Source organism: Helobdella robusta (genome assembly GCF_000326865.2).
Source record: "Helobdella robusta unplaced genomic scaffold HELROscaffold_31, whole genome shotgun sequence".
NCBI lineage: Eukaryota > Metazoa > Annelida > Clitellata > Rhynchobdellida > Glossiphoniidae > Helobdella > Helobdella robusta.
In genome coordinates, this window is record NW_008704544.1 from 910,286 (window position 1) to 927,562 (window position 17,277).

The window sequence follows — 17,277 nt, forward strand, 5'->3', positions numbered from 1 at the left end:
TCTCTCATACCTTTGTCGGCGAAATTGAAAATTGAACGGTGGAAAATAAACAACAACAACAATAATAACAATAATAATAACATATTATCATTAATAATGGCAACAACATCAACAACGACAATAAATAAGCCAGAATATCAATGCAAACATTAAAATTGACAACAACAAAATAACGTTACGAACAACAAAAACATCAACAACAACAATCAACAGCAGCAACAACAACAAAGATAACATCAACAACAATTTAGAAAGCAAATAACAACAAAATTACGTCACCACCATCACCCCAAACAACGACAACAACAACAAAATCAACGATAACAATAAAATCAAAAGATGGCACAACGACAATTTCCTTCAAATTAAATTTTCCTTATTCTTCCATTTATTCACTCGTCTCTTCATTCGTTTATTCATCCGTTTTGTCATTCAGATACTCATTCATTCATTCGTTCGTTCATTCATTCATCCATTCATTCCTTAAATAATTCATTCTTTCATTCAACAATTCATTCATTCATTTAATAATTCACCCATCCATTCCTCCAGTGATTCAACATTCGGTCTTTCTCTCTATCCATTGTAATGACGTCATTGTTCTCTCTCTGACGTCACAACAATGCACGGCGTCCAATCTTAAAGTTAGATTAAATTTCTCAACCTATGTGTCTCTGTATGACACGTTTAACCTTTGCCTAATAACAACAACAACAATAATAACAACAATAACAATAATATTATAATAATAAAAATAATAATTTAACATTATACGCTGTAGTAGCTGAGGCGGCAGTAGTTGTAGTAGTAGTACCAACAGCAGCAGTAGTAGTAGTAGTAGTAATAGTAGTAGTTGTAGAAATGTTTGGGTATCGATCGAGCCAAAAACGTGACGAACAAGTCCATTCATTCACTTGCACTGACAAACAAAGCAAGGAATAATTAATAATAATAATGATAATTATCTTGATAATTATTTTCCACGTCATAATAATATTAATAATAACAATAATAATTATAGCTATAATAATAATTATTATTGTTGTTGTTATTGTTATTATTATCACAATTACATAGAATAATGCGAATAATTGAAACCATCGTTATCATTATCGCATTCCTTTATTCATCATCATCTTCTTCCTCACCATCATCATCGTCGTCGTCATCATCATTCTAATGTTCATCAATATTTAATCATTATCTAGGCGCCAAAAATAATAATAATAATAATACCGTAAAAATAAAATCAACAACAGCAACAACAACAAAAACAATAACAACAGCAACAACAAAGCAACAAATATTTTTAAATTAATTTTCCATTATATTTTTCTCGTTGTCATTGGTAACGTGAGTAAACTATAGTAACGAACAACCAATCAAAATCGGTATACATACATACATACATACATACATACAAAAATACATACATACATACATACATACATACATACATACATACATACATACATACATACATACATACATACATACATACATACATACATACATACATACACACACATACATACACACACACATAAATTGCTTAGATACAAAAGTGTATTAATCTGGTATTTTCTATTTATTTTAGGGATCATTTTGTTATATTAGATACGGGAAGGTACAGAGTCTTGCAAGCCAGACAGGAGAAATTATGTTAATAATAATAATATAATAATATTAATTATTATTATTAATTATAACTTTTATTTATACAAATTATTGTCTTTATTAACTTATTAATTATATATTTTTTAAAACGTCTATCCGCTTGCCGATACAACTTTATCAATTTCAAAATTTCTTATTACTTTTAGTTTTATTATTAAAAAATTATAAAATTTTATCGTAAATGTATTTGTTATTATAATTAAATCATAATTAATTAACAAATCAATCAGTTATTTAACTAATTAATTAATTTTATTATCACCTACCTACACATAAAATTAGATCAAAACCATGGTTTGTTGGCCTATAATTTTTTTATTACATATATAACACTACTATTAATAAATAGTTCTACAACTTTTATTACTACTATTACTACTACTACTACCACTACTACTACTACTACTACTACGACTACTACTACTACCACTACTACTACTACTACTACCACTACTACTATTACTACTACTACCACTACGGCAACGATAGCGGCTACTACTGCTGCTGCTACCCCCACTATTACTACTACTACTACTTGCTACTACTACTACTACTGATAATTTTATTTTGTTTTCAAATTTTGGTTTTATTATTATTGCTTAATAATTTGATCTTTTAATCGGTATTTCAAGTATTTTAATTTACCCTATTATTATTATTATTATTGGATATTTTTATTGTGATTATATTTATTATTATTCTTATTTTGTCCACATCCTCGTATCCGTGCATCGCCGCTGACAGGATGACGACGTGGAAACCAGACGAGCAGGTGCAGTTATTATTATTGTTTGCCTTCTCCTTCTTATTATTATTATCGTTATTATTACGTTTTTGTCGTTGTTATTAATCTGTTATCAAGATAAATGTTTTTTGTTATTGTTGTTCTGTTGTTGTTATCAAGATAATTGTTTTAACTCTACCGTGATCCATACCTTCACTACCAGACTCAATTATAAAATGACATACATTTAACTTTAGGCGCACTCTAATTATACAATATTTACAATACAGTGCATAGTAGCGTATAAATACATAATAATACCTCAAAAATACTCTTTTAACATCCAACGCATTAAAACCTAGTAAACTGCCAGTCAATATACATATAACGAATACACTATGCTATTTTTAAACCCACTAATGCCTCAGTTATGCAATGCTAACACACTAAGAACCCGTCTTACACTCCATTTCTCCATTATACTCCATTAATTACTGAATATTTGACAAACATTCCTCCAATAACTTTTAAATACTGAATTAATACCCTTCGATACCTGTACAAATGCCCAACCAACCATCACCAAATTTCAGAGTGCCGACTTGTATTCGATCTCTTTGATAGGAACGGCAATGGCTACATAGAGGTGCACGAATTGGCGGATGGCCTGAGGGCCATGGGTTCGAATCCGACCGAAGACGAGGTAGAAGAAATGATTCAGGAAGGAGATAGTAAAAGTACATTTTTGTTTTCTGTTGTTGTTTCCACGCCTTCTGTAATTATTATTATATATTTATTATTATATCATTATTTATATATTTATAATTATTATTTAATTATTAGTGGTGGTAGTGGAAGTACTAATTTAGAAGTAGTGGTTTGGGAAGAGTAGTGATTTAGTAGGAGTAGTAATTTAGCAGAAGCAAACACAAAAACAAAACTATTTCACCAGGAAATGAAGATGGGAAGTTAAGTTTCAACGAATTTTTCCAGCTAATGGAAAAATATAGAAAGTCCGCGGAGCAAGAGAGAGAGGCGCTAACCGATGCATTCAGATGTTTTGACAGAAATGGAGATGGAAGGATTGACAAGAGAGAATTGAGAATGGTTAGTTTGGGTCTCTCTCTTTTTTTCTCTCTCTGTGTGTGTGTGGTGAGTGTTGCGAGTGTGTGTGTGTGTGTGTGTGGTGAGTGTTGCGAACGAGTGTGTGTGTGTGCATGTGACAAAAACAACAAAACCCACTTCCACCAAACCAAAAACAACAAACACGCACAAATTCACCAGGCTCTGACTGAAATGGGAATGAGCAAGTTATCGAAGGATGAGGTGGACGATCTCTTCAACGAAGCCGACACCGACGATAACGGATACATTGATTACAGAGGTCACTTCTCTCTTCTTTATTATTTAGAAAAAAAATCAGCGCTATAAAAATATGACCTCTCAGGAATATCAGAGAGAAAGCGTAAAACACACCACTTTTGCATGATAACGCATATGTATACCCGCGTATGTATGTATGTGTGTGTGTGTACGTAGGTGTGGTATGTCCATGTAGTATGTGAGTGTGCGAATGTACGTACGTGTATATACTCTTAGGTGTTTGTTTGTGTGTGTGAGTGTGTGTGTGTGTGTGTCTATGTGTATGTGTGAGTACGAAGTTTATTTGAAACAAGCGAAACATTGTGTGAAAAAAAATTTGTATTTTTTTCAGAACTGGTGAATCTGATTACGAATTAGGGAAGATGTTGATTTGATCCTCATCAACGAAGATGCACGAAACAGAAATATTATTAATGTCGTAAATAATATTCTATACAATTAATTATAGACAATTTTTAATAACTATAATTAAAAATTTCATAACCCGTCACATTAAATTTACACCAAATTATCAGTTTAACAATAAATAAATAAACAAAACAACTAATTAATTAATTGACTGATTGATTAATTGATAAAAGCAAGCCATGCAAATTTGTGAACGAGGTTTATAGTACTTGAAAACAACACTTCACAAATAATTAATTCATTTATGCGAGCTTGATACACGAATAGGATACGTCTCCCTCCCTCTCTCTCTCTCTCTCTCTCTCTCTCTCTCTCTCTCTCTCTCTTTGTTTTTCTCTCTCGACATGATAAAGGTTGAGTAATTTATTTACTGTAATAAAATGAGACGCCATTGAAAATGCGCACTCTCTATGACATTTAAGACATAACAAGAATCATAGACAAATGAATGAACTAATGAATGAATGAATGAATGAATGAATGAACGAATGAATGAATGAATGAACGAACGAATGAACGAACAAACGAATGAATGAATAAATAAATAAGTAAAAAGTATTAAAAACAACTTTTACAAAAAAATAGGAAAAAATTAATATAAAATAATAATCCTTCATTAATATCTTTATAAACAACTCGTTCATCCACGTCTGAATGGGGAATAAAAATAAATAAACGAACGAACGAACGAACAAATAAAAATACACAACAAACTCATCATCATGGGACCTTGGTCAAGAGAAAAAAAACATGATAGAAAATATGCCATCTTGTAACAGAGGCACCCAAACGAAGTTTTAAAACATTAGAAATAAAAGTTACAACAACAACCACAACAACAACAACCACAACAACAGAACAACAACAACCACAACAACAACGATAACAACAACAGCGACAACAACAACAATAATAACTGAGAAAAAAAGTTAAATTAATGACTGATTTCAACTAGCAGACAGACTTGTATAATAAGTTAAACACGCAAAATGTGTAACATACAAAATACAATAAATATATAACCATATATATGTTTGTGTACATTTAATTCAAGTAACCATGTATATATATATATATATATATATATATATATATATATATATATATATATATATATATATATAATTTGTTGGCAACAATTTGTCCTATTAATCACACCATGAAATGTGTTCATGGTGTGATTAATAGGACGGACGCAAGGACGGGGTTGAGTGGTGGTATTGAAAGAGTGGAAAGCTTTGTTTACTTAGGGGATAAGCTGAACGCGGATGGAGGATGTTTGAGCGCAGTTACGGCTAGAGTTCGTGTAGGATGGATGAAATTCAGGGAACTGGGTGGGGTATTGTGTGGAAAGAAATGGTCAGTGAAGATGAAAGGGAGGGTATATAAAGCATGTGTGAGAGCAGCGATGGTATATGGTGGTGAAACTTGGATGTTGAGGAGAGAGGAGGAAAGTGTACTGCAGAGGGCTGAAAGAGCTATGGTGAGGATGATGTGTGGGGTTAAAGTGAAGGATAGGAGGAGTAGTACAGAGCTGATGTCAATGATGGGACTGAATGAAGACATTGTGACATTGATAAGGAGATCGAGATTGCGATGGTATGGACATGTGTTGAGAAGGGATGAAAGGGTCGGGATTAGGCGAGCGTTGGAGTTCGAGGTTGAAGGAGTGGTAGGAAGGGGTCGTCCGCGATTGGGATGAAGAGAGCAGGTGGAGAAGGACAGGGTGAAAGCTGGGTTGCGTGATACTGAGGCGAGTGACAGATGTGGATGGCGTCGAGGGGAATTTCGGTTTCATCATAGGTGGCCAAACGGCAACCCCCGATCTCGGGGAAAATGTCGTCTAAACGTGTGTTGTTTGTTGTTGGCAACAATACTTAAGCATATAATTTCAATGAGATACAGTAAAACAAAAAAGTTAGCGAAAAAAAATAATTGAAAAATATATATATCCATATTTATAGCTGTGTGTGTGTGTCCGTGTATGTGCGTGTGTACATGTGTATAAATACTCAATGATGTGCCATTGTTTTTTTTAAACAATGCTAAGTACATATAGATAAAAGCTTAATGGTAATAGATATAAAATACTTAACAAATAAATATATAAACAAATAAATATATAAATAAATAAGCAATTAATGAAATAAATAAACAAATAATTAGTTATTTAATCAATTAGTTAAATAACACAAGTTATGAAATTGGAGATTTTAAAATGTGTACATGTACGTACACTTGGTATCAACATGTCAATCAAACATTGCACATTTTGCATATACCTATAAACACATTAACAAACACACAACTTGTATACACATACATACTTGTATACACATACACACCTATATACACATACATACTTGTATACACATACACACCTATATACACATACATAATTGTATACACATACACACCTATATACACATACATACTTGTATACACACACATACTTATATACACACACACACGCATACACATACACGCGCACGAAGACCAACTGTCATTTTAAATAATGAAGAAAATTTTAAAAAATAATATAATATAGAGGTATAATAATATAATATATGTATAATAACAAAGAGGTTAAGACAATGTTAACCGTCTAAATAATATTGTTACAAAAGTTGGTGCACGTTTCTGTCTGGTTCTGTTGTACGTGAAACTGGTTGTTTGTATCGTCTGCAGTACTGTACATTCATCATTGCACTTGGTTTCTGTACTTGCATTCGAATGTGGTCCCTTCTATTTAGTACTTATACTCTGGAGTGTATTTGAAATACTCGATGATTTTCGGAGGCAGATTGAGCTTGTGCGGATCGATGCCGGCCTCAAGCAGGACAGACCGACACATGGACTTCAAGGAGAAAGCATTGTAAGGCAGGCGGAAGACTTGAACGACGTGCGGTCCGTGAAGAGAGAACTTGTGCCTGTTAGTTAGATCGCCTAAACGATTGGCACTCTGATCGTGAACGGTAGCGATGACATCCATAGGGATGGCGATCCGCGTACTGCACATAGAAAATATGGGAGCGTAGTTCGTGGGACAGGTGTGCCAGAGGCAGGCGTATCTGTTGAACTGAATGCAGTGCACAGTCTGCGCAGTGTTGCCATCAAGCACATACACATAACAATCGAATGACTTGCCCTCACAGTTGATGTGCATCTCGGAGCCATCTTGAAACCTGTACGACGTCAGCCTCCTCGTACCACCGGTCAGACACAGACAGTTTCGAGTTCTGCCGAGTATGGTGACGACGAGCAGACGACCGTCAGGTGTGTATCGGAGGTCCGTTATGATGGCCCCCTGCGTTGGCAGGGGAGGTAGGGCAGAGGAGTTTCGAAGTCTGAATGACGTTGATACTGTTTTCTGGCTGTCTGATATGTCGGTGAACTTATAGTTGGATGCCAATATGCACCAGAGCCACTGTTCTTTGACGCTGGCTTCTGAATCTCGTCTGCTCTGCTGTTGATCAGTGAATGTGAAAATTAGTAAGCAACTGCTATGAATATAAATTTAAGTTGAAACTTTTTGAATGGCAATGGCTTTAAGAAGAAACAGTTAAATAAAAAAAACGTATTCTTGAAACAGCAAACAGCAGATATTTAAAAAAGCATGAAACTGTACTAACATTTTCAATTTTTGATGAACTGTTAATACTGTTGATGTTGTTGCATGAACTGCTGTTGGGTAAGCAAGTATCTACATTGACATTGCTGGGGTCATAAAATGTTTCTTTGTAGTTGTCTGGAGGAATCAGCTCTACCAAACTCAATGTGTTGTCAGGTCTGACTGTAAAATTTGTTAGGGCAATGCGTTTCCAAGCATGCCTCGGATCAAATGCAAACTTGGGAATACTCGTAGACCTCAGTATTTCAAATCGATTAACAGATAAGAGTTCAAGTGTGTTTAAATTATAAAGAAGCAACTCAACAACATCTGTGTCTAAGTTTCTGGGTGGGATGGAAGAATTCAGTATCCTGTTCAAATTTGAAGTCTCATTCTCCAGTTCTTCTTTCCTAACCGCAGCACTTGAGGAGATGATATCCGTCCTATACCTGGCACAGAAGTCTGTAACTTTCTCTGGGACTCTTGAGCCAACAATGAGCTTCAGGATCAAACACTTGCTGCCATCTGGACTGATCTCACCTGCCAACTTGAAATTGGCACATTCATATAACTTCTGTCCAAACTTTCGAAATTTTTTAGGTTTCAAGTTGAGGAAGCCAAGCTGAGAGATTCCTTGCTTGGATAAGTGCACTATGTATTTGCTGAAAAAAAAAGTAACAAAAGAATTTTAAAAAAAAATTAAATGAAATCAAATGAAATTAGGCTAGATTAGTGGGGTAGGCATGAAACTAAAAAAAATGACCTAGGGGAACATTGTAGGGAACACTACTTTATATCTCGTTCGTTAATGATATCCTGAACATTTGTCTTAGTTCCACAGAAGGAAATAGATAATTATTTTAAGGTCATTAAACTGTTGAAGATTTATTTTATTTGTCACTCATAAATGTAAAATAGCTAATTAATTTTTGTATTTTAGTAACAATTAATTTCTCATTTTTATGTTTACTGCTTGGAGACATGAATTAATATCCTAATATCCTATTAATATCCCTATTAATATCCTAATATTGTTTGTTGCTAAATTACAAAAACGCTAAGGCTAATTGGATCATTTTTTTAATTTCAACTTAATAAAACAAAAATATGTCAAAAAAAAACCTGTCTCTGTAGCAAAGAATACTTTTCAACTTTAAATGGTGAACTGCAATCATCTGAGCAGGTATGTAGTTGTACTCAAAATGTTCAGACATCTTGGCAAACTTCACTTTCCTCATCGAGGGGAAGACTTGATTGTCAGAGGAAGCATTCAACCTCAGCTGACGGGTGGCACAGAAGGCGGGGCTACATTCTTTGTGCTGCTGTCGATCACAATAAAGCACAGTTTCTTTGAAATTTGCAGCTTCTAAAATTTAAATGTAAAATAAAAAAAATTTTAATTTTAAAATTTAAAGTTAAAGAAGTTAAACAGAGATACCTGCGTAGCCATTTTTCCAGCTGTCTATGGAACATTCACCCAGAAGTTGACAGGATTTTTTTTCTTCGTCCCCACTATTATTTTTATTATTATTGTGATTATCAAAAGTTAGAATTTTGTCATTACTACTGTTGGTGCAATCACATCTGAATGATCTATCCGCTCTACTAGTTTCCGATCCCATTTTTGATATGATAATAAACGACTATTAAAAGTAATTATACTAAATTAAGCAATTAGGCGGAGATACGTATTAAAATAATTAAATTATTTCACTGTTGTTAAATATTAAAGTTAAGTTTACTTTTAAAATATAATAATAAATGGCCAGCGCAAAACTATTTAATTGATATGGTTTTGGTCTGTTTTAATGTTATAAAAGATTGTTGAACTAATTTTATGTTAAAATAACAAAACCTATTTGTTTTAATATTTTTTATTTTATAATTTAATGTTTTTAATGCAAAAAATCAGAAAAATGCAATCATTGTGTTCTCTAATTTTTCGTAAAAAGTCAAAAAGTAAACAGTCCTAAACAGCGAAACAAAAATCAGTGAAAATGTTGAAGGCGATTTAAAATTGTTGCGAAACTTTTAGAAAAATTGCAAAATACATTTATTTTTTGCAAATAAGTATTGTCAGTTTACTAATTAAAGTTTTTAATTTCAAAATTTGTGCTCCTTGCTAATGGTGGGCACAAAATTTTGACAAAAAATTACAAATGAATGTGATCTGCTGTGGACCTCTCTTCATAACCAGGTTCGACTTGCCTAATTAGCAATTTTTTAAGTTAATAATTTTTGTTTATTATAAAATAAATAATAGATAATATACTACTGCATTTTACTTTACTAATAAATATAAATTGATCTATTAATTTTCTTATTAAAATATTAAAAAAATTTAATATATATATAAATAATATAAATTTTATACAAACTACAAATTTAAAGTACTTCTAAAACTATATAAACCATGCATAGACATTTTTTCCATGAAATAGGATTCATTAATTATAATTAAAGTAAAATAACCAGCCAGAGCAATATTTAGTTAGTACTATTAGTTAGTGTATAATGGTAATCTGTTGTAGTAGAGTTAGAGTTTTAGAGATACTAAGTTATTTTCAAAATTTAACTGTAAAATAAGTGTAACAATTGAAATACTTGTTCACTACCTATCTATCTTATGTTGTATGCCTTCACTTGTGTGTTTATGCTGGTTTTTAACACCTTGTTTCACATTTGATCTTTTTATACTATTTGAATGTCATTAATCACATGAGTTTTTAAACTCTTTTTATTATATATACTCTTTCAAATACACCTAAATGTCGTTAATTCATTAATTATTTTCAATTTAATTTTCCTCGTCCCATTGATCAAATAAAAGGTGAGGTTTTGACATGGACGATGCAGAACCACATACATGGACAACTGACCAAGTTAGTGAATGGCTGACTGAACATGGTTTCTCAATGTATTGCAATCTCTTCTGCTCTATACACCACATCGATGGTCACACATTGTTACAGTTGACTGAAGACGATTTGAAACAACCGCCTGTGTCTATGCAAAAATTAGGTCATTTTTATTTTATTTTATTTATTTATTTTGTTATTTACTTCAGGTTTTGTAAAATTGTTTATAAAATGTTATTTATATTTTTGAATGAGTTATCAATAAAGTTATTTTTTTCTATTCTCTTTATATCTAGGTGATATTAAAAGGATAATTAATGAGTTGAATAAACTAAGGACTGAAGCATTTTTAAGGAATCCTTCCTTGGTCCCACTTTTTGTGAGTTTTGATTGTTTCATCTACATGATTTGGATTTCAAATTTGCATCTCAATGTTTTTTATTACTAAAATTTCAAACCTTTGTTTTAAAATTTTTGCAGGTTGAAAAAATCAAATTAACCTTTTTAATTTTTTTATTCCACAGCCTGAAAGTTTAAATCAAAAACTGCCAACCAGCATATCGACCAACGGCCTCACACGATACTTTTCTGCCACTAACCAGTTTCAGCCGTTTCAGCCAGTTCGAACAAAACCACTGGTTCTACCTCAATCCTTGACCCCTCCCCAGTGCAGTACCCCATCTCAATCCATCTCCCACCAACTGGACCTACCTTCCTTCGTGGACCAACAACCATCCATCTATGGTGATGCAGCCGAAGACATCGATAGTGACTCACCCACGATTTCGACATTTCTTGAGCCGGAATTCTTTAAACTAATAATTTCTTCTGTGTATCTAACTGTTTCACTCATGTTGACGACGTTTGTTATGGTGATTGTGCATGACAGGGTGCCTGATATGGCCAAATACCCACCACTGCCTGATATCGTCCTCGACAACGTTCCCCACATTCCTTGGGCCTTTGAGGCCTGTGAGGCCCTCATGGTCACACTGGGTGGTTTGCTGCTGGTTGTTTTAGTCTTTCACAAGCATAGGTTAGCTGTGCGTTTTGGTGTGTGTGTCTGTGTGAGCGTATGCGTGCGTGCGTGTGTAGGTTTGCGTTTGTGTGGTGTGTATATAAGTGGATGAAGGAGGATGATTAAAATTTTTAAGATTTTGACTTCATGTATCTTTCATGATTATTTTCACTTTTATCTGCAGTTTTCTAATCTAAATATTCATCACATTAAACTGCAATCATTCACACACACACATCTTAAACCAATAATCATGTAATTGCTATTGAATTAAACAGTTTAATCCTCTCTACCCATTGACAAAAAATAAATACAGATTCATAATAATGAGAAGACTCTTTGCATTAACTGGTACAGTATTTTTGTTGAGGTGTGTTACAATGCTGATAACTTCACTTTCGGTTCCCGGCTCACATCTACAGTGTCATCCAAGGGTTAGTTCCAAATGAATTTGATCATACGTAATACTATTCCGATTTTTTGGAGTACCGCTCAATTACTTTGCTATCCTACTAGCAATTTTCGAATCAGTATTAACTAACATCTCCACAACATATTATAATCAGGGCTTGAAATCATTTAAAGCCCGTGTAGAAACTGCACTCAGCATATACACAGGATTAGGAATGTCTATAAAAGGCGTGCAGACGTGCGGCGATTACATGTTCAGTGGCCACACAGTCGTAACTACTATGTTCAACTTTTTCCTCAATGAATGTTAGTTCAATTGGGATGTTTGACTGTTTTGTATTGTGTCATACATGAATACTCCTATAAAAAATTAAGGTGCTACAGATTTTGAATGTTCTCAACTATTCAGCCATTTGTAACAAGCAATTTATTCAGCTACTTATATCAAAGAATCTAATCTTGATAATAATGATACTTATTTCGATGATGATGATACTAATTATGGTAAAAATTAAAAATGATAGTAATTAAGATAATAATGAGACCTCCACTAACGAATCAGATACCCCAAGAAGCATACCGATGTTACACACCCTTGGCTGGGTCTTCAACTTCTTTGCCATCTTCTTCATCCTCGCAGGCCACGAACACTACAGTATCGACGTCTTCATAGCTTTCTACATCACATCTAGGCTCTTCCTCTACTACCATTCCCTAGCCAACAACAGAGTTCTCATACAGAGAGATGCCAGAACGAGAATTTGGTTTCCACTTTTTACCTTTTTTGAATTTTCGATGGACGGGGTAGTACCAAACGAGTACGAACTACCCTGGATGACTTTTTTCCGATTTGTAGTTAGGCAAGTTAGGAGATGGTTCGGCCTGCAAGTCAACGAAGAAAGCTCGCCTGCAAAAACATCACCCATTAAGAGGTCCCTATCTATATCATCATTCGGTATTGTCAGTGACAGGAGGAAGACAAAAGAGAAACAAATGTGAAGTCGGCATTCACCCCTACCCACTTTTTAAGTCTAATAGTTTTTTTAGGCAATCTGATTTGTCTTATTTGGCGAATCATATTTGCGTTATTTTTTAGCGTATGTTTTATTTAGTTCATTACCATTGCTGTTTAAGTCTGTAATGCGTTCCTATTTCAAAATCAATCTAATCACTGTCCATTTTCAAACTTACAACTAATTTTTTTAGTCTTTTTGTATTATTTCATTGAGTTATTGAGTTGACCATCTTGTTAAAACTGTGTAAAACGCTTGTAGCTATGTGTAAATGTTATTGGGTGTGTGTGTATATATATGCGTGTATTTCTGTGTAAGTGTGTATGCGTCTATGTATAGTGGTTAAACATTTTCGTGACTAAAGGAGTATAGCTTCACATTAATCTACTTTTACACAACTTATGCTGCTATTACGATAATATTTTACGTTTTAGTTTGATGTTTCACAAGCACATACAACACACACTACATTTTTATTCCACCTACACAAATGCATAAACAAACACATACAGATGTATGTATACGCTTTAAAATGCTCATTAAATATGTATATATGTAAATAACGATTTTAAATGTTTATACTACACCGTGTGTATATATATATATATATATATATATATATATATATATATATATTGCTTTAAATGTTTGTACATACAAACGCGTATATATATATATATATACATATATATACACTTTTGTACACACTAACAATCCTGCGCGTATACACGTCTAAAATGTCGTACACTTATGGTTAAGCGTACATTTTGTATTAACTGTAACACTTAACAATGTACAACACATGCATACACTGTACATATGAGAGTAATATTGCAAGTTTATTAGTTTTTTCACATGATTTTTTCTTACGTCAACATTCTGAAGATATTAGACACACACAGACACACGCATTTATTAGTTTTCATTAGATTTCTCTGATTGGGGAAGTAACTTGTTAGTGATATTTTCATAAAAACATATTTGGAATGATTACAATAGTTACTACTCAGTTATTTATTTCATCACTTGGTCAGTTTTACAAATTTGTTTTTTTTATGTTTGAAAGTTTAAATATGTAATTTGTGATATGCTTGATATCTAGCTAATATACATTCTACTGTCTATGTGTACATACATACATACATACATACATACATACATACATACATACATAGACCAACACAGACAAATATATAGATACACGCTTGTATAAAAACGTGGCAGTCCAATTACAGTACCTCTATGCTGCTGCACTGTTAATTAATATGATGTTCATCTATTACTTTTAGCATTTTTATTATACATACCACATTCACATAATCATTTTAAAACTAAAAAATGATTTTAAAATAGTCATGAACAAGTAGCAAATAAAAGATCAAAAGTTATTATTAATATTATTATTTTCATGTGATCGGACTTTTAATTGCAACAAAGGTCCTTCTTCCGAGACATTCCCTCTTTCGTTAGCCTCCTGTATGAGAAACTGTTCTAACAGTGGTGGGAACCTTACTGCTTTTGGTGGTTCAGTTTTTACTCGCTTGGGGACGCTATTGGCTTTCCGTAGAAATTCTTCTTCATCTTGTTTCATTACCAGTCTCCAATCAGCCTTGGCCCCATTCCTTATTTTGATTTCACCCATGTTTTCTCCTCTGAATACTTGTGTGCCGTAGGCTACACTTTCTGACCTTTTATTCAAACTCGACTATATTGCAAAATTTTTTTATGCAAAATAACATTTCACGTTGTTAATGGATGAAATAATTCAATTTCTAAAATTTCATAGAATTAAAATAAAATTAATTAAAATAAAATTGTTAGCACACTTGTGTTGGATCCGACATGTCTGGATCGACTCCTGTGATCCTGATGTAACATGGCTCATCGTAACGTTCGTAAAATGAATTTCGGTAGACTATTCTGCCGATGCCAAAATTTTGAAGTCGGCACAAAATGTCGAATAACCTTTTGCCACTAAAATTTAGTGTCTTGCCGACGAACTTGACTGTCTTAACTGGATCCATTTTTAAACAACCATAGACAAAACATTTATTAAGTCTTCGGCCATAAGTTGATACATTCCTTTTTATATATTATTTACATATTGCAGTATTAGCTCTCATTTTTTAATTATTTATTTTATTTTTATTTTTCTAAATCAAATTTGCGTTTTACAGTTTGATTTACAGAATAAAAATATAAAGGAAAGGTAACAAATCAAATACAAAGGATTGTGTGTTCCATGTTGTCTATCATTTGTATATGTATAGTTATATATAGTTAGGGAAATATATGTAACGAAAAATTGCAGTTCGGTCGTGTTTGCGTTATTTTGCTTCAGTTCCCAGTGCTCTGTCGTTCCTAATTTTTCGATTAGTTTTGATTTTTTATTCCGATTTGCGATAAAAATGGACGAGGAAGCTGAAATTCGTAAATTGTGGAGAATCCGCAAAACTATCATGCAGGTTAGTTAGGCTTTTAGTTTCGTTATTTATAAATCTTAATTTTAGAAGTTTGAATTTATAAATTATTTTTCTTTTATCAAAAACTTGGTACAGGTAGAAGTAGAAGACCGAAAAAATTAAATTTTAATTATTAGGCTTTCATTTTAAATTTAATATATCGTTATTATTTGGAATTCATTCAGTTATGCCATGACAGGATGTACTTGGTAACTCAGTCTGAGTTAGATCAAAATCTGGAGCAGTTCAAGCAGCAGTTTTGTAGGCCAGGTGAAAGGTGTCCACCACGATCAGAGCTTATGGTCCTAGTGGCCCACAACGATGACCCCACAGGTTTGTTTGGTCATTAAATTTTTCATTAATTATTAATTAATAACTATTATTATTATTACTCCATTATTGATGAAGTTAATATAGTAAATTTAAAACTAATTAATAACAATTTCTAAGTTCCATTAAAATTAAACTTTATTTCAACTTCAAATGAATTCCCTTTAATGTTAATCTTTTTTTACATTTCAAATTTTTATTTTCAGACCAATTGTTTGTATTCTTCCCTGATGAGCCGAAAGTTGGTATAAAGACCATAAAAACATACTGCCAGAAAATGCAAGAGGAATCTATTTCGAGGGCAATCATAGTTGTTCAGCAAGGAATGACTCCATCTGCCAAACAGGTATTTGTGAATAGTTTTTCTCATCTGACTATTTTTCAGTTTATTATGGAAGAAATTGAAGCAACTATCTCACCATTAATCACTGATTATTTTTTTCCTAATTGCTAATCTATATTATACTTTTTTATCGGCAGTCTCTGACAGACATGGCACCTCGATACATTTTGGAGATGTTCCTAGAATCAGAACTCCTAATCAACATAACGGAGCATCAGTTAGTGCCTGAACACATAGTCCTCACTGCAGATGAGAAAAAAGAACTCTTACAGAGATAGTTAGTGTTGAATTCATACACAGTTGTCATAATTTTTTATTTAAATATGCCTTGAATTTCTAATAATTTGTTTACATTTAAATTTAAATTCACTTTTCCAGCAAACTGAAAGACAATCAACTTCCCCGTATTCAATCGAGTGATGCAGTGGCTCGATATTATGGCCTTACAAAAGGGCAAGTGGTGAAAATTGTTCGACCATCTGAAACGGCCGGTCGATACGTATCCTATAGACTTGTCGTTTAAATGAATATTACCATTGTATTATTCAATGTTCGTGTTCTCATGAAAACTATTTCATTATTTTATATTATTCCATTCTCATTTAACTTTATGCTAAAATGTATGTAATTATTTTTCAGTCTAGAATGTTTTGGGAATTAAAATTTTTGTAAGCTAGCAGTTGACAGTTTTTTCTTCATTCATTTCATTAGAAATGTAACATTACATGCAGGTTCATAAAATGTGATCTGATCAAATAAATGTAACGAAAATTTGTAATAAAAATTCGTCGTCCGAACTGAAAGTTTGTACATTGTGCGCGTATTGTACGCTAATGTATGGCTATATCAATTGTAAAGACGTACATATGCTGTATATAGATAGGTGTGATTGATGGGCTGATTCACAGCTTACATATTTCCACAAAAATCTTGTCATAAATTTTTGCAAAGAAATGTGGTTCCCATTACTAAGCGTTATGCGTCTTCTGCGTGTTCAACTTTTTAATCTGCTGTACGCTGACATATGTATGTATATATAA

At 32.8% G+C, this 17,277-nt stretch overlaps 5 protein-coding genes across 5 annotated transcripts; 3 read left to right on the plus strand and 2 right to left on the minus strand.

Moving 5' to 3' along the window:
• The first annotated feature begins 1,631 nt into the window (after positions 1 to 1,631).
• HELRODRAFT_185708 (hypothetical protein) lies at positions 1,632 to 4,386 on the plus strand. The gene is made up of 6 exons (XM_009022297.1): positions 1,632 to 1,971; positions 2,422 to 2,449; positions 2,995 to 3,138; positions 3,354 to 3,508; positions 3,686 to 3,785; positions 4,116 to 4,386. Exons 1-6 carry the CDS (start codon positions 1,969 to 1,971, stop codon positions 4,139 to 4,141), a joined length of 456 nt encoding a protein of 151 aa, XP_009020545.1. The 5' UTR covers positions 1,632 to 1,968; the 3' UTR covers positions 4,142 to 4,386.
• Positions 4,387 to 6,941: 2,555 nt separating this feature from the next.
• On the minus strand, positions 6,942 to 9,424 carry HELRODRAFT_174861 (hypothetical protein; the record flags this gene model as incomplete). Its single annotated transcript, XM_009022298.1, has 4 exons — positions 6,942 to 7,658; positions 7,825 to 8,464; positions 8,925 to 9,168; positions 9,241 to 9,424. 4 exons carry the CDS (start codon positions 9,422 to 9,424, stop codon positions 6,942 to 6,944), a joined length of 1,785 nt encoding a protein of 594 aa, XP_009020546.1.
• A 380-nt stretch (positions 9,425 to 9,804) lies between these two features.
• On the plus strand, positions 9,805 to 13,149 carry HELRODRAFT_100598 (hypothetical protein). The gene is made up of 7 exons (XM_009022299.1): positions 9,805 to 9,999; positions 10,633 to 10,823; positions 10,957 to 11,039; positions 11,185 to 11,696; positions 11,995 to 12,112; positions 12,245 to 12,395; positions 12,652 to 13,149. Exons 2-7 carry the CDS (start codon positions 10,646 to 10,648, stop codon positions 13,086 to 13,088), a joined length of 1,479 nt encoding a protein of 492 aa, XP_009020547.1. The 5' UTR covers positions 9,805 to 9,999; positions 10,633 to 10,645; the 3' UTR covers positions 13,089 to 13,149.
• A 1,331-nt stretch (positions 13,150 to 14,480) lies between these two features.
• Positions 14,481 to 15,126, minus strand: HELRODRAFT_174863 (hypothetical protein; the record flags this gene model as incomplete). Its single annotated transcript, XM_009022300.1, has 2 exons — positions 14,481 to 14,807; positions 14,929 to 15,126. 2 exons carry the CDS (start codon positions 15,124 to 15,126, stop codon positions 14,481 to 14,483), a joined length of 525 nt encoding a protein of 174 aa, XP_009020548.1.
• Positions 15,127 to 15,416: 290 nt separating this feature from the next.
• HELRODRAFT_185710 (hypothetical protein) lies at positions 15,417 to 17,172 on the plus strand. The gene is given in 6 exon segments (XM_009022301.1): positions 15,417 to 15,567; positions 15,750 to 15,897; positions 16,101 to 16,240; positions 16,375 to 16,514; positions 16,616 to 17,107; positions 17,121 to 17,172. The coding sequence occupies 5 exon segments, from the start codon at positions 15,511 to 15,513 to the stop codon at positions 16,758 to 16,760; spliced, it is 630 nt and encodes a 209-aa protein (XP_009020549.1). The 5' UTR covers positions 15,417 to 15,510; the 3' UTR covers positions 16,761 to 17,107; positions 17,121 to 17,172.
• The last annotated feature ends 105 nt before the right edge of the window (positions 17,173 to 17,277 follow it).

What these genes read in the sequence shown, in the direction of transcription:
- HELRODRAFT_185708 (XM_009022297.1), top strand. An exon ending in TCAGGAAGGAGATAGTAAAA is followed by an intron (nt 3,139 to 3,353) that starts GTACATTTTTGT and finishes CTATTTCACCAG; the next exon opens with GAAATGAAGATGGGAAGTTA. An exon ending in CGGATACATTGATTACAGAG is followed by an intron (nt 3,786 to 4,115) that starts GTCACTTCTCTC and finishes TATTTTTTTCAG; the next exon opens with AACTGGTGAATCTGATTACG.
- HELRODRAFT_100598 (XM_009022299.1), top strand. Translation starts at nt 10,646, where the DNA reads ATGGACGATGCAGAACCACATACATGGACAACTGACCAAGTTAGTGAA. An exon ending in TGTGTCTATGCAAAAATTAG is followed by an intron (nt 10,824 to 10,956) that starts GTCATTTTTATT and finishes CTTTATATCTAG; the next exon opens with GTGATATTAAAAGGATAATT. An exon ending in CAACTTTTTCCTCAATGAAT is followed by an intron (nt 12,396 to 12,651) that starts GTTAGTTCAATT and finishes CTAACGAATCAG; the next exon opens with ATACCCCAAGAAGCATACCG.
- HELRODRAFT_185710 (XM_009022301.1), top strand. Translation starts at nt 15,511, where the DNA reads ATGGACGAGGAAGCTGAAATTCGTAAATTGTGGAGAATCCGCAAAACT. An exon ending in TCCGCAAAACTATCATGCAG is followed by an intron (nt 15,568 to 15,749) that starts GTTAGTTAGGCT and finishes GAATTCATTCAG; the next exon opens with TTATGCCATGACAGGATGTA. An exon ending in AAAGAACTCTTACAGAGATA is followed by an intron (nt 16,515 to 16,615) that starts GTTAGTGTTGAA and finishes TCACTTTTCCAG; the next exon opens with CAAACTGAAAGACAATCAAC.